This window comes from Stegodyphus dumicola, chromosome X2, assembly GCF_044657685.1.
Source record: "Stegodyphus dumicola isolate Sdum_Otavi_A_Nest chromosome X2, ASM4465768v1".
Lineage (NCBI taxonomy): Eukaryota > Metazoa > Arthropoda > Arachnida > Araneae > Eresidae > Stegodyphus > Stegodyphus dumicola.
This window is the reverse complement of record NC_140781.1, coordinates 178,665,087-178,683,170: the sequence shown is the minus strand read 5'-3', so window position 1 is coordinate 178,683,170 and position 18,084 is coordinate 178,665,087. Positions and strand designations below refer to the sequence as shown.

At 28.6% G+C, this 18,084-nt stretch overlaps 1 protein-coding gene across 1 annotated transcript in view; it reads right to left on the bottom strand.

Annotated features, from left to right (window-relative positions):
- Positions 1-388: 388 nt before the first annotated feature.
- Positions 389-18,084, bottom strand: part of Eip93F (Ecdysone-induced protein 93F) — a 129,293-nt gene continuing 111,597 nt past the window's right edge. Inside the window, exons 7-8 of the mRNA XM_035349905.2 lie at positions 8,204-17,976; positions 389-2,586 (exon numbers count right to left, since the gene is read on the bottom strand). Coding sequence (XP_035205796.1) covers positions 16,693-17,976 — 1,284 coding nt within the window. The 3' untranslated portion in view covers positions 389-2,586; positions 8,204-16,692. The remainder of the gene's footprint in view (positions 2,587-8,203; positions 17,977-18,084) is intronic.

Here is an 18,084-nt window from a genome sequence, read left to right as displayed (position 1 = left end):
CTGAATATCCCCAGTCGATTGTGCATTGTGGAAAGTCAAATTCTTAGAAATTCAATGATTTTTCACTCTTCCTTGACTAAAAATTACAAAAGCTTTTGTTGGCTAATTGTATTCTTTGAACTACCATATACCTTGCTTGCTGCTTCACATATTCTAAAAGAGTACACATTCATATATATGCCCTAATGTAATTTTTTCTTTGAAAAAAAAAATTGCAAAACATTACATTATTTTTATCTACTTATATCAGATTTGAAATACTTATAAATTTATTTCTACCAATCATACACTTTTTAACTTTAAAAAATTTCTTCCGTTGTTTTTGTCAATGTTCAAGGTATATTCTACGAGGTTCATTCTTATTTTGTATGAAAAAATTATACCAGAAGACTTTTTGTAACATGTTTTACTCATATAATGCTGACATTCAGACAATCAAAAAACAGGTTTTATTAAAAAATATAACCAGTCTTAAATCAGCAAAACATTACAGAAGGTACATCAATGTATATGAACAATTAGCAAGATCATGTGCTTTCACACAATTTTATTCTTCACAATATAAATATGAATTCAAAATACATAAAGCAAACAAAAGTTCTCAATAACTGTGAATTGCAAACTATTGCATCTACTCAGGATGACGAAAGAATTTATTTATTCACAACATTCACCTTAGTAAAGAAAGATCACAATATACGGCAGAAAAGGTCATAACTAGTGTCATGACCATGAAAATAGTGAATCCATCACCAGTATGAGAAGTCATCAGATATTCTTTACAGATGATCACAGTGTAGAGGAGTTAATTGTCATGAGACATAAATAACAAGTAGATAATGCAAGAATAGACAAAAAACTTCAGTGATAGAAATGGTCCTCAAATATGTTTTGGGAAATTTTATATGTAGAAGACACATGTCCCTTTGTGATACGCTACATTCATAATTAGCCATATAATGGAATTCTGAAACTTAACAAAAATACAAATACATACAAAACGCCCATTTAATTTGTATTTATCACAATGCCTTGAATCTTGACTAGCACTTACAAAAATTTTAACTGCGTCTTAAAGTGACAACAGAACAAGGGAAAAATTACATTAATTTGAAATTTACTATTCTTAAAAAAAAAAAAAAAAAAAAAAAATATATATATATATATATATATATATATATATATATATAATCAAAAACAGATGATAAATAAAATTTAATTAAAAATATGCCCTTTATACTTAAAATAAAAATTAATGTTTTTAGACTAGAATGCATTAGCTATAACAAAACTACAAAAGCATTCAAGATGAATGAAAAAATTTTAATATTTTTTGAAAAGTCAGTTTCTCCAGCAGGAACAATAGATAAGGCATGCTGGAATTGATAACATATTAAGATGGCCCACAATTAAATTTATTATTCCCTTCAGCTGAAATTATCATAATTTAAAAATCTGAAATAAGTTCACGGTAAATTTTTAATAGTACATGCTAAAAAACTCTGGTACTTTACTGCTAATACAATAAAAATTTTTTTTAAGAGAACAAGATTCATAAAATACATTATATGAAATAGTTCCTTTTTTCTTTTCTGCATTGTAGAAAATAATCCTTTAACAATAATTCTCTAAACACACTAGATGCACTGTTTACACTTTTATACTATTCATTCAGAAATTTTACATGACTTTTGATGTAATATTACCCTGGCATATGCATTTCAGCAGTATACTATCCACAAAGATGTAGTGAAAAATAATTTTAATTTACAATATCCATATTTTCTGATATTTAATTTAACCTGATGCAATGTTTACATATCTTTCTATTTTAATATTCTGACAGCTACTGCAACTGTGACAGCATATTAAATGGCACTGAAAACTTTATAATTCTTTGAATATATATTCACAAGCACATACCAAGAATCAGGAAATTAAAACAGCACAATTTCATTAAAAGAACCAAAGGTAGATTACACTGCAAAAGCAAATACAAAAACAGTCGAACACCCTTTCATATTTGAAAACATAAAACAGGCTTCAGAACTACAACAACTCTAGTAGAAAATAATTTTCCTTTTCTCTCACAAGAAAAATATAAATGAAAGCATATATAATTAAGGTATTTTTTAAAACAGTTCCTTAACACACTTACATATATCCAAAAAATTATTTTAAACGCAAGTCTGAAATGTCGCTAAAACCAATAATCTGAGAGGCACAGCTCAAAATTTTATCCTTCAGCTATAATTTACTTCAATTTATTAAAATAGGAAACTGTTTCCTCTGATGTACTTGATTAAACCTTTATTAGAATATGATTAATCAGTACTCCTTAATTATACATGACTACAAAAAATTAAGAAAACATGATCAATGAAAAATGATATACTTCACACTAAAATTACATTCTCCACAGATATTTGAAAAAGCACTTAATTTGTAGCATAATTCTTCAAAAACAAATTTTTAATCGCTTTTATACTGAATGTATTTCTCCCGTAAAACATGCTACGAACTGACTTCAGATCATGTTATTATTCACAATTAACAATATATTTCTTATGTAGAACATACAGAATTCTGGAAGGAAAAAAAAAATATTTTTTTTAAAAAAGATCTTGTATGCAGTGCTTGCTAAAAGTATTATTTTTTTAGCATAGATTTCAGTATTACAAATCATTACAAATGTTTCACATTTAAAATATCTTTGCTACACACTTTTATTACAGCTAATTACCAAAACTGCATTATAAAAACAATTTTATAAAGTACAACATAAATATTTATAGTGGAGAAACTCTTCAGTACTGCAATCATAAAATATAGTGGCATCTTTATATCACTATTTTGTTATATAAAATACAGTTACCTCATCACTGTTAAGTTTTAGACACAGATACAGAAACAGACCACTTCTACAATAATCTGCAACCTGTGCTGTAAGACTTCAAGTTGATATAATGACATTGTTATTAAAAATTTAATAAATCTCTTGTACGCATCCATTACAAAACAATGTACAAGATTTTACCTAATTTGCATTCTACATATGGGATACTTTAAAGGAATGTACTTTAATTAGTAAAAGAATTATAGTATATGCAGCTGTTTTACAGGAATACTGGAATGTAAACTGGAATGTTATAAAGACAAAAATATATAAGAAAAAATTAGTTTAGATAAAATATGAGAAATTTCAGTTAGCAAATCAATGTGAAATAAAATTTTCACACGAACTAAAATATTCAGGTATATTACTTTAAAAAAGAAATTATATGATTTTACACTATTATCCATAAAATTTCACCACAATGCTATCGCAGAAAGGTCTTAATTTTTAATACTGGAATAAGATCCTCCACTTTGGTACTTAGAAAATTTCATAATATTCAATTATGGATGATTAACTTTTGTAATACTGGACCAAAACCTTGGTCACATGAACCTCTCCACATTCAATGTCTGATACACAGCACATATAAAATAAAACTAAAGTAAAAATTTGAAAGCTTTGCTTTAATCAAGTTCTTCCATTTTAACAATTTTTCAGTTTACAGCACACAAGAAAAGAAAAACACCCAGCTGCTGGCACATGATTGCTGGACTGAGCTTTAAATTTTGTGAAGGTAAATTTGTAATGTTTATTACAATTTTCTACTCAGTTATTTTTAATTTTCACTCTGTCTTGCATACCTATGATTTTATACGCAAAATTAAACTTACTTCTGAAGATCACGAAGATTAGTTGATACGAAGTAATAAGAGGCATGCAATGAATATAGCTTATATTAATGATTAATTGATTTGATGCATCATATATGCTGAATTTAAGCTTGTTTTACTCATCTTTACCTAAACTGCCTAACAGAGCTGAAAAAGATTAGTTTTGGAAAATGGTAAATTCTGAATTTACAGTTGCAGTTAGCAGCAGTGTGTAATACAGTTTTACATGCAATATTAAGTTACTGCTAGCAGCTTTAGGTCTTTGTCATCAGTCAGAAGTTGTGTCTTAGATCTGTTAAATTACACTGCTTTCTATACTCACTCTGTAAGTCATTAGTGGTAAATAAAATTCAATTCGCTATTTAGCAAAATCTGTCCTCATTTAGTTACTGGGAAACTTTCAAAGGACAGACCATTTAGAGAAGTAATCAACTAGTAATTTCATGTAGAAGGCTTAATTACTTGGAAGCATTAGAGGAGATAATCACACTTTTTGAAGACTTGGAGCTGGCATTCAAGAAGCTATCAATAAAGCATCGTTATTTTGCAAGTTTCAAAATTGACTGATTGAACAATTCTCCCTTTGTACAAGGATCATATATTTATTCAAAGTCTTAATCTGGACTCAAACATGTAATTTAATTCCTGCACTATTTTAAAACTTGTGCAGGTACTGAACTGCCAAAATCTCTATGGGAGAATGTCAGATACGAAAAAAATATTATAGTCACAATACAGTTGCTGAAAGATAGTTAACTCCAAAATTACAGTTAAAATAACAATTTCAAGTAACTATAACTTCACAAACTCCAATTGATTCATATTACAAACTTTTCCACCTTAATTTTATGGTACAGAATTGGATTCTGCACTTGATCTCGCATGGTAGGGATTCATTGCTTGCAATTGTATCGTTGCAAAATGCTATGCTTAGAGGATGAAATTAGAGAGACAAAAGTTAATAATCACATACAAAATCTTTTTATAATGGAAATTGATTTACTTGCCTTATATGTATACATTTTGTTACAAAAAGCTTAAAAAATTTCACTATTTCCTACTTCAGCAGCTACAGTAATCAAATTAGGGGGGAAAAGCTAAAATATAGCAGTGTAGATATATTATCCAATAAAATTACCTTCTGCCAATAAAGTTCATGATTAATAAGCCTTTAAGCGGGAGGAGTAAATTTGAAAACATTACCTATAATTCCTTGTAAAAACTAAACTGGTTCCTTTTCAACTACTTTTCCAAAATTATAAGTTAAAAAATTCATTTTCAAAATACTATCTTACAATTCGCTTTTTATTTTTAACACAAGTTTAAATGCACAAATAAATGCTCAAAATTTTATTCCTTGAAAAAAAAAAAAAAAAAAATTTAGCTTTATTAAATAACAAAGTATGTAACTAATAAACTAATATAAGATGTATTTTTATGAAAACAAATAAGTATTCTGGTTGGAAAATGTGTTTTAAAAGATGGTAATAATAAGTTTAAAATACAAAATAAGGAAATGATTTCATTTAGATGTCCTGCTTACTATTTTGTACACTAGTTCTACATACATAAATTCTCGTATACAAATACGTAAGATTTAGAGACCCATTTTGTCTCAGTAACTTCTTATTATGATTCTGAACAGTGTTAGATACCACATACATGTTCTTTTAATCTACAAAGATTTAAAAATAAACTGTTGATAATTTTATCACACATATGGAAAATGCGATACCCTTCATGCGACTGCATACTTAAAAAAAAGGGGGGCAAAACAAGCAGTTTTTTAAAATTAACTATATAAATAAGTTTTAAGATTCCTTGAAATTTTATTATTTCTCCATTATGCTTTATCTCTCTATTATTATCTTGAAGCCAATAAATATTATGAATTAAATATGGATCTCACAAGTTTATTAAAAAAAGAGCCAAAAAGAATAAGCCATAAATATTTAATAATTCCTTATCTTTATCAGCATGAACATTTCAAATTTAATGCATGGCCTTAATGAAATTTATAATAATACGAAGCATTTACTGCATTAAAATGAATAACTTTATAATTATGCTTAAAATCATAAGCTTTCCTTCATTTCTTTAAAAAAAAAAAAAAAAAGAAAGAAAGAAAGAAAGAAAAGGAGGGAGCTGAGAAAAAGTATGCAATTTAGAAGTACACTACTTCCTGGAAATTATGAAAATAAAAAAAACTAATACTACAAATAAATATAAAAAGAATAAATTACGATCATTTAACTATTGAAAATCAACAAAAACCTAGAATGGAATGGTTAAGAATCTATCATGAGAAAAGAAAAAATGGTCACCCCCCCCAAGGTCCTTGAAAAAAAGAATGCATACTTGATCAAAGACAATTAAAAAAAAATACTGCAGCATTTAAAAAAATGAAGCTTGTTAAAACTCACTGCTTTATTTTGTAATCTAAAATAATTAAATTCATAAATTCAGAAGATTCGAGAAGTAAAAACAAAGAGCACAAATTTTATACTTTATAGCAGCATTTCTCAAAAGTTTTTTCAGTGGGGATCACTTTTTTAAATGTTCTGCAGACCACCATGTCTATTTGGAAGCAATTTCTTAGCATATGTTATTACCAGTATGCTTATATTTAAAAAATACAATTATTTAAAAATCATTTAATTTTACATTAGCATTAAACTTTAATAGAAGAAAATTTATATTTATTTTTAATAATTCAAGATTATATGAATTTAAATTAGCTCATTACCTAAAAACAGAACAAATGTTGGTACTTATATTAATGAGCTGGATGAGCCAGCTGATTCTTACATAGCTGGTCTACATTTCAATATATACTGGTAAAAATGCACCACTGTCATAGTGATTTAAATCCCTCCTCCACAACTAAAATTAAGAGGGGAAACCCATAGGTACAGTAACAAGTAACAAATTCCATAAAATGTCAATCTTAGGAAAGTTATTGACAATTTATTTCCACATTACTGAGATTAAGCTTTGAGGACTGCTTGCCAAATCACAGTTTGAGACACGAAGCCTTTTTAACTAAAAAAAAAAAAAAAAAAAAAGGTTTATTTTCAAATTTATAATGTACAGAATGTGACAATTCTCAATTTCTTCCTTATTTAACTCATCTATTACCAATGGGATTTATGAACATATGGTTGTAAAACTGATAGTGAGAATAAGCATGCTTGCTTCTGAAGTGCTCTATGTTGTCTACAGAACTTAATGAAATGCCATAACCCAAGCCTCCTAGAAACATATCTAGTGTTACATTAAAACTGCAGGCATCACAACAAAGGCTGAGCCATTCCCCACTTTTGCCAACTGTAATTTGGTTATGCTAAAATCCATACTTTGATAAAATGGCTTTGGAAAAGCACTTAATTAAACCTGCTTGTAATGAATGCAACTAGACAATATGAATTAGAAGATTTTGCTCTGAAATCTCAAATACATACTTGCATGACAGTTTCCTTTAATGTAACTGTGCTGGATTACAAACTTTTTTTTTTTAATGAGCTAAACACACAGACATTAACTCTAACTTAAACTTTAATATATTCATTTAAAGAGGGATTATGTGTGCATATGCTTACATAAATTATCATGCATGAAATTTTAAATACTTTAATTTTCAATGAGTTAAAACACATGTTCAGATACTGCACACTTATATTGAAAATATCAAATCCACATATTTAAAATAAAAAGAGTAAGTTTTAAATATAAATTGATCTAAACATGGTAAATTGTCTACTTAACAATTTTGTGCTGAACAACAATTGTCTAATGAAGCTGGTCATGCATTAAGTTCAATACAAAAAATTTTAGCTAGGCAGAACATCATAAGAATCTAGGAAACTAAGGCAGCATAAAAAGAAGCTATTGTGCAAGAGATAGACTACTGCTAAAATCAGAAAGGATTAAGTCACATGTTAGAAAAGCCCTCTAATAATTTTATCAGATACTGAGACCGCTGGATTACTCTTTTTACAGTAAACTTCCTAAATTATACAACTGAACAGTTAAACACTATCAAAATTTTCAGTGGTTATGATTTTCTGACTGATGGCAAAAGGCAAATTGTTATCTGCTGAAATGTACAAGAATCATGATGTGCCAGATCCTGACAGCAGCAGAAAATGATACAACTAAAAACAACAAAAAATTGGGATATATAATGCTCTTACAGCATTCAAAGAAAGTTCAACTTTCATATTTCAATGTTCAACTGTTTCATACACAAGCTCTCACTTCACTGCTATATTAAACTTGCATTTTTCTATGCACATGCTCCAAATCCTGCATTTAAATAACATGTAAAAAGGACAACAGAGCCTGGGGAAAGTGTTAAAACTATTCAACTATTTTAATGTATAAATAAAATACATCAATACATACTAACGAAACTAATATGATAATCAAGACATACTGAAATACATTAATGACCTAAAGAAAGCAATTCACTTACCATTTACAGCATGATATCTTTTCATGAATCACATTTTTCATGCTAAACTATCAAATGTAGCATATTCCAGACACCACTATTCTTTTATGGAAAACAGAAGAGTAAAATTTTAAAAATATTAAATCACTAATTATTTAGAAAATCAATCAATATGCATATATTATATAAAACTAGAATTAGCTGTAATTAGAACTGATTTCTCTGAATAAAACGAGGAAGGGGAAGGTGCATGTAAAAGCTCTCTACATGAAATGCTTTTTAATGGCTTGGGATATATACATTTGATTACCATTTCTTCATGCCAGATAATGGGACCTTTTTTTTTCGATATAATTTACTTACGTACTGCTGAATTATAATAATGCCATTTACAGAATAAATTAACCATAGCTGATTTTAATTCAGAAGAGGATACATTAAAATTGTGAATGTAGCATTATAGCTGAATAAGCTATGGCATTAATTTTTTTAACGAAAAATTTGCTAGAAACTGATAATTATATACCAAGTATAAACACAGTTATTCACAAATATGGTTACAACAATGAAGAAGCTTTAATAGCCTTTTTCTATTGCCACTTTCATTAATAATGAAGACATATGCAAATACTTACGTAACTGCAATAACAATATTTGTTATTCAAAATCTATTTTGTCATGCTGCACACTATGTTTGGTGCGTACGCACACACACACATAAAAAAATACATATACGCATATAACAAAAATGGCAAAAATATTTAATTCAGAAATTTTGCAATTTTGTAAAAAAAAAAAAAAAAAAAAAAAATAATAATAATAAAAAAAATAAACATGGATTTAAAACACAACTTCAGAAGTATATTCAGCTTAAACGAATTAATTCACTAATTAAATTCACTTCAATATATTGAAAATACAAGTTATACCATTTGTTTACAAAAGCCACATATGGGCTATTTATACATAGACATATTTATTATACTTCATCAAAACTGTCTAAGGAATAGAAATACTCTTAATGCTCACGCACCACTAAGCCTCTAAAATGATAACAGTTGACACATACTAAGGAGTACCAGCAGAATCATGTTAAATGAAAAAAAATTCACATTAGTAAAACAACACTTTGAAAAGAATAAAATTTAAAATAGAACACCACATTATTATCAATTTTAGTGCTAAAACTTTGCTAGAATGTCCAAATAGTATAACTTGCAAGAATATATGAGAGAAATATATGTCCAAATAATTGAGAAAATAATGCATATTAAACATGACACAAAATGCTAACATATTTTATAATATATAACACAGAGACTATTTGAAACAATAAGTTTTAGTTTACTCCATAATTATTCCATGAAAACAAAAGCATTTAATGACAACATAAAGGTAACTATTTCAGAAAAGTTTTCATGTCGTACAAAATAAACTTTCAACCTCACTCATTTGCCGAAAAAAATTAACTACAGTATTGTATGGCCTAGCATTCCTTCAGAAACCGATAGCCTTCAAGCCAAAAACAAGCAAAATGAGACATGCTGTAAGAAATTAAAGCATATGTATTGTTTCAAAGACAGAAAATCTTAACTCTATATAACTTTATTACAATTACATATATTTCTCACAGTTAAGGATGTTATTTTGTGAATAAAACATATTTTCATCATCCATACTACATCACAAATATTTATCTGTCATTATGGAACTTGTCGATTGTTGATATAATAAGCATTTATGACGTGCATACACACACTCACACACATATGAAAAACAAGTTTGATCTCATTTCAAATATATTTAAACCTGCAAAATTAAGAATTGCAGGCAGGAAAAAATTCTTAAATAGAGTTTTAGTATAAAAAGACTTCCATGTAAAAGATGACAGCTCACTTTCACTTTTATCATTTTAACAAATTCATTAAAAAGGAAAAATGGATGTGTTGTGAAACATTATTTGACATAGCACCGTTACGTACAGTAATTTGTATCATATTATATTTATAGTTAATACTTCTAACATATAAAATAAATTTCCACAAGATAAAAATCTTCAATGCCACAAATAAAACAAAATAAACTCTAAAAAGTCATTTAAAATAATTATAAGAATAAATTTCATCTTATTTTTATAAAATTACTTTATGGAATTATAGAGATACAAGGTAATCACAGAGGAAATAAAATCAACAAGAGATGATAATATATCAATTTCTAAGAAGCCACATCTCCAAAAGTTTGATGACCATATAATACTGTTAATCAGTGAATCCTAAATTATTTCTCGGACTCCTGAAATCAATTCAAATGTTGCAGAAGTTTTCAAAGAGAAATATGTATAATAAACTGCATGAGATCAAAGAAGTATACATGTTAGTGAAGTATAAAAATACAATTTCACAAAATTTTTGCAATTGTTGTTCAACTTTTTACATGTAATAAGGGATGATAGTTTTGCTGAATTCTCAGTATTAATATTGAATCTTAATTAAACAGTGGAATTCTAAGTTTGCCTACCATAAAACCTGACTCTTGATTATCACATTGAAGAAAAAAAATGACAATAGACATTGAAATAAATTTATAATAACAATAACAATTTAAATTTATGCACTGTAAATATATAACATGTAACCAAATAACAAGTAAACATATAATAGCTTTTAATCATATAAAAAAATACAATAGAAAAAACAAGCAACATGCTATAAGGAAAAATAATAACAAATTGCTTATTTTTTTGGCAAAGATGGAACACATTTCATGACTTAACAATAACCAGCAAAACTAAAACAAAACTGTAAGCACAATTTAGCATTGTAACTCCTTATTTTTAGAATTAATTTAATGTCTTTAAAAGCTACAAAACATAACTGATAAATCAATATATTCATCACTTAATAATACATCTATTGCACCAGATATTAAAATTGGGACATACACCACATATAGTTAAAAATCAGTAACATTATTAAAAAACTAAGGTTAAACATGGAATGTTTAATTGATCTGCAATTTACTTAAAAAATAGATTAATTTCTGATTTCAAAATCTAAATCACAACAAACACACACATTCTCTTTCTTTCTAAATGCTAAATTGAACCACATAGCTTGCAGTCCACACACTCACTCTATTGAAATCACAAATTCACTTTACTTAAATAATACTATATTCAAATATATTAATTGATAAAAGCTTCTGGACTTCGATGCACTGTTCTGCTAAAGGTACTCCCAGAAAGTTATAAATAGGAAACATATATTCAATCTGGGATCCTTAGTTAAAAACTTAATTTTAACTACCTCAGATTTCAGTTTATGAATATTCAAAAAATGTTAAATCAATCATGACATGAGAAAACAACTACAATTAGATGCATTTGCACTGGAATATAATTATATTAATGCAAAAATTAAAAATCTATAATACATATACAATAAATTGATTGACATTTTAGAAATAAATTTTCATGGTTTAAAAAAGAATCATCACTGAAAATTAATGACATCTCAGGTTATATATGCTTAAATATACGTATGTATGTATGTTAAGTACGCATACTTTTACATCTAGGGTACAGTTAACTCATCTAACATGATTTTTATTTGCCCTTTTAATTCTATGAAAGAATACAGTTATTCTGCAAAATATTTCTTGACCTGTGCATAAGAAAAATTTCCCATTGTTATAATCTATAAAAGCATGTAGGCCTTAGTTAATTAACAATTATTAAATGAAGACTAACAAGTATGTCTTTAAAAATACAACCAATTAAATACTTTTTGAATGGTGAGCATTACACAGTTACAACCACCAGGTATGAAACATCGTTTTGTTTATATAGCTCGCAATATCCATTTTTCTTTCAGCTACATGGAATGCTTCTACATTATATTGCTATATCAATAAGGTAAAGGACATTTACTGATAATTTTGATTTACATAATACCTTTGGGTATCCAACACTTATGCAAGTAAACCTATCTTTTTAAAAGCATTGCTTGAATATGTGTGCACAAATCATGGAAATGTATGAATTGAAAAGTATTATTTACATAAGCTCAGAACTGCAAAGAAACTTTGCTGTGGTCACTTTGTTTTATCATTTACATCATATAACTATGACACAAATGCAACCTGAATTATCTCATACACACTCTGGTATCTCAGAGTTATTTAAAATTTAGCCCATTTCAAAAAGTAGATAATGATAACTTCTTAAAAATGAAAGAAATCTGCAGGTTGGGAAGATTAAATCTGCACTGAAAAGAAGCAAAGTTTTACACACCTGGTGGCAGGATTTCATTTCACTTAGCTGTACTTAGGCAGAATGCACACATATCATAATTAGTGATGCTGTGAACAGATGCAGAACTAAAAACAGTTTTATGAACACTGTGTTAATATATCCATAAAGTCTTCAATAATTTTATACAAAACACAGCAAAATTAAAAAAAAAAAAATTACCTGTATTTAGAGACAATAAGTATGGCAAATGCTGCCATTAATGTTTCAAAATCATAACGCTAACTACCAAGTTTTAACACAGTATTTTACTCTTCCCAACATGCACATACATACATACGTACACACATAGTATATTTATGCACATAATCTGTGTGCGTGTGTGAATTCATCTAAATTACAAGCTTAAGCAAAATGAAAATTCATAATTACATCTTCCAAGTTAATTTTAGTGATAGCAGTGAAACTATTCCTGCAATGTGGATCCTATAAAATACCATGTGAAATTATATTTAGCCATGATGCTACTTCTGTGTACCCAACTCAGTTAAAATTCTCATTGCAAATAGTTACTATCATTTAGATCTAAGAGAAACATTGCAAAAGTTAAATTATGACATTTTCTCATGAAAGTTTTAAATTACTTATTTTTCTAAATAATCAAAACTGAACTTCTAGTTGCTTTTTTTAATTACTATTTATACTATGGAAAGTTACATATATTGTAATATATAAGTCTTGCATTTTTGTTTTCATGAACTGAAAATAAAATAGTAAATAATAGGAGTTTATTTTCAATACAACTAGTTTCTCAAAAGTTAACTGCACGCTTCTGAACATATTGCTTCAGAGCCCCTGAAACATCAATGTTTTTTAAAAAGCCCTGGATAAAGATGTATTTTCTTGATAATTCCAACACACTTATTTCCCTCTAGACTCCTTGTCTCATGATAATCCTTAATATTTCCTGCATACTTCAAAAATTACACATATTTAAGTAAACTAAAGTATGCTAAAAACAAATTGTTAAATTTATGTTATGCATTAACAGTTGAAAGGATAGACAATACCTAACACAGCTGTTCTATTCTGCAATTTTGGCTTCCCATACTACCTGAATTTTGCTTTTTATTAACACTTTACATAAATATACGTTAATTTCACATACACAGAACTTATATAACATTTTTGTACTATAACTATCTGCGATTAACATACAAAACCTTCCAGTTAACCTCTAGAAAACATACCTAAGTTTCACATAAATTTTAAGATAATTTTTACGAGTTCAAATTTCTTAAAGCAAAATACTGCTGAAAGTGATAACAGTTGTATGAGCACAGAAATGTTAACAGAAATTGATGAACTACTTGCAAAATTCTTTGAGAGTTTAAAAATTGACACAATTAGCATTAAATGTAATGGTCACAGAAAAATACAGTGTAATAAGTAGTAACATTTCCAACTGCAATACTTTCGATAACTACTCCCTTCTTAACTCTTATATCACAATTAGTTGCATTAGGTTTCCATAAATAGCCTCACACTCAGAACAGAAAACAGCTCTTGTCTAGCATTTATTACAGAAGTTATATTTTACTTATATGTCAAATGGATTTAAACTATTTGTTACATTTACCACATGAGTTACAACTTTTCAGCAAAGCACTTTAAAATATAGAGGATTTATATATTTTCTATTGTATTCTATTGCTTGATAGATAATTCAAGTAATAAGATTTCTTCAGTGCAGCAGGATGTCTAAACAGGTAATGTTAGCAGTTTCAAAAACTAAAGCCTGAAGCAAATTACAAGCGCAGCTCATTTAAAAAAAAAAAAAATCCAATTATGCAGATGTCACATAACCTTATGCTATGAATTTATTATAGTAGTCAAATTTTACTTAAAATTATTCAGTACAAAGAAACTACAAAATTACAGTTTACACCATTACAGTCACAAAATCTTTAAAAACCTGGTATCGACAATAACAAGCTCTGAAATACCTTGTTACTAAAACAAAAATACACAGACTCCAAAAAAATGTAATGTATTTTTATGCATTCTTTACAATCAAATAAAGCCTTTTTCAAAATACCACATTCTTTCACCTTACTTCATTAATTTATTTATATTAGCTAACAAAAATATTTCATATTTAATTCTATGAAAATTCTATGTTTAAAAAACATTATGACACAATGATATAGTTCAGTTATAAATTTTCAAAATTAAAAGAGTTCAGCACGTAACAGATGTACTATGATTCTTACATAATGTCATCACAGCAACTGAAATACATGATTTGTTATTATTAACAATTAAACTTTTAAAAAAAATATAAAGAGTTCAAAATTTACAAATTTCAGAAACTGCCATAGTATGACCTGCAAGCCAATTTATTTGAAAAACCTCAGGCAGTAAGCCTTTTTGTCAATGGCACCATTTTTCTTTCTGAGATATTTAAGATTAATATAATAAGTACATTAGATGCGGGATTAGTTAATTTACACAATCCCTAAATTTTCAAAATCAAGATTTTACAGGCTAATTAAAATTTAATTTTGTCTTTATACTGTCAATCAAACTTTTATATTTTAGTACATATAGTAAAACATTATTACATCAGATATTTCTCATCATTAGTATGCTTTGAAATTTAATGCTGAAGCCATGGGGATTTTATTTCCACAGTTTTTATTTCCACTTACCTTTACAATTTACTGAACTAGACATTTTACTTGATGGTATAAATTATTTTATATTGTCTATTTAAATGCAGACTGACCTGTCTAAAGACACTCTTAAAAAAGTATCAGATTTTTATTATATACTTCAGTCTTTCCTCACATTATGTAACAATTCACAATATCAGTTACACTGATGACTTCACATGCCTGTTTTATGTATTTAGAGAGGTGGCATATTAAACAGAAAAACTCTGATGGTTGAAATAAAGATTCAGAGCATGATTTTTTTTTGTTTTTTTTGTTTGTTCATCATAGTTCTGGGAAGACAATCTCTATTCAGTAACTATGATCAAGGAAAACCTTACACTGAGTTTTTGATATACTGAAGGTGTTTAAATGAGTTTCAGGATGTCACTGAAGAAAGGGTATATAATACCAGATTTTCAAGATTTTTGCATACTGTATTAAGAACCCAGGAATACTAATACATGAATTATACATACTGCTCAATTTTCATCATCTGCCCTACAGAAGTATTTCAAATATCAGAAACAACAATAATTGCTAGTGATATCCATACAAAGGGGGTAAAGTATGCAAACATAAATAACTCTGATAATACTAAACAGCAATTAGCACAGCATGCTGCTCAAAATATTATTAAAAAAGCACTGGGAGATTTGGATATGGCTGCTTCCCTCTCCCCCCCATGTATTTTGTACATACTGTACAAACAGAACTTAGAACATGTAAAATACCAAATAATTTGTGAAAAAAATGAAGTGTGCATGCCACAGTTTTTTTCTTTCAAATTACTTTCATATGTTTTTAAAAGTTAAATTAAAAAATTTAGTAATTTGTTACACACACGCACACATTATAAAATAATGTTAAAACTCACAAAGGCAGCTTGATTGCAAATAATCCATTCATTGTAAGTGATCAGTTGGCAGCAATATTTTATACAAAAAGTCATTTATAGAAGTGTAAACAAAAATTAACAAAAATACTGTACCACTTGAACAGAATGCGTAACTGCATGTTTGCCTTAGAGGCTTGCAAGACCATATGCTGTAAATAACTCAAAGAATGAATGCCAAGCAAACGCATGAAGACACACCACTTATAAAAATTTAAATATTTCAGACTGATGTTTTGAGTATTTACAGTCATAGGTCATAGCTTGAAGATTTAACCTGCATGTTTTTTACTGAGGCTATCACATAATTTCCTTTCAAATACTTTTCAGCTCAATATTGCATTATTTGTTTAATATTTCATTGAAAATTATATTTAAACATTTGAATACATTTATATTTATATTTAAGTTGGTTCGTTCTTCTTAGAAGATGGCTTCATGAAGTCAATCCAGTTTCATTTTAGATCACAGCAGTTAAAAGACTAGCTTGGACATCCCAGACCAGGAGACGTAATGGCCTACAAAAAAGGCACCCTGGAAACAGATGAGAAATATATTCTTTACACATTTCAAAAACAAGCTGTTTAGAGTGCTTAAAATGCACTGCATGTCCCAACAGCTCTATCAAGGAATTTTATCAATAAATGAATCATTTTTCACTCATGTTGTCAGAACCTTTATAATCAGATAATGCAGAGTCAGTTGATAAAATGAGTGATGATTTACTTTCAGGTGAGACAGACCTTTCTAAAGTTGATTTAATTAGACTTTCTAAGATTCCAAAATCTTGATTCTTTCTTTTTTTCTGAGTTTCTTCATGCAGTCTTGCATTTTCTTGAAGTTTTCGCATCATTTGTGATGCAAAAAAATTGTTTGAACTTAACTGAGAGAAATCTAAAGACAAAAATGGCATACTTTGCCATAATGATAGTGGGGACGGGTATGAGCCCATTGTTGGACGGTGAGGTTGTTCTATATCGGTTGGCAAACCATTTGATGCCTCAGCAGCTATTTGATTTGGATTAGTTTTCACATTTTTAACACTTGTATTACTCTCAATGGAAAAAGTATGATTTGCTTTTGATGAGGAAACTGGCTCAACTGCATCAGCTACTAATGAGTTATTTAACAGATCCCTCTTCCTAGGTCGCAATAAATGACGCTCTTTCACTTTATACTCAAGTGTTGAGTGAGGAACACCATAAAATGTTCCAGCTCGATGTACACTCATTTCTCCTTTTTGCACCGCTCGCACTGCACGAGCTAAATTATCTCGATCATAATTGCGATATCGACCTCTTTTAGGGCGAGTGCGTTTTTCAGATTTGGAGCTATCTGAAGAATTTGAAGAATTATTTATATTTGACAAATTACCTTCTTTTAGATCTTTTGATGCACCATCTACCACCCATGGTATACTACAAGCTGGGCTGTCCACATTAGAAGTGGCGTAAGAATACTCTACAGTATGTTCTTCATTAAAAGCTTTATCTTTGAGGTGGCAACTTACTTTTTGACTAATGCTCCTAGCAATGAGCTCCTTGAGTGATACAGCAATTCCCTTGTTCCCTGAGACAACATGACTAGAAGTTCCTGGCGGAGGAGAAGATGAGGAAGATAAAACAGGGAGACAGGGATCATCACCTTCTATACTCACAGTTGGAGACTTAGCTGGCTTAAAGGACGGAACTTTCAGTATCACATTTGATGATGGAGTACCAGAACTAATTTCTGCTAAACCATCCTGATCATTGACATCAGAATCTTTATGCACATCTCTTTCTAATTCCATACGCTCTTCTGCTAAACGGCGAATTAAATCAGGCAAAAGAGGCAACTTCAAATCATCTTTTAAGGCAGATAGTGATTGGCTGGTGGAATGGATATTTTCCTTTGATTTCACTAGAGCTAGGTGTTGTATATCAGAGAATACCTACAGAAGAAATAAAAAAAATATAAAAGTAGGTTTATCATCTTCCCTCCCTCCCCCTGGTTAAAAAAAAAAGGTGGGAGCAAGAGTGGAAACACCACACAGACATAT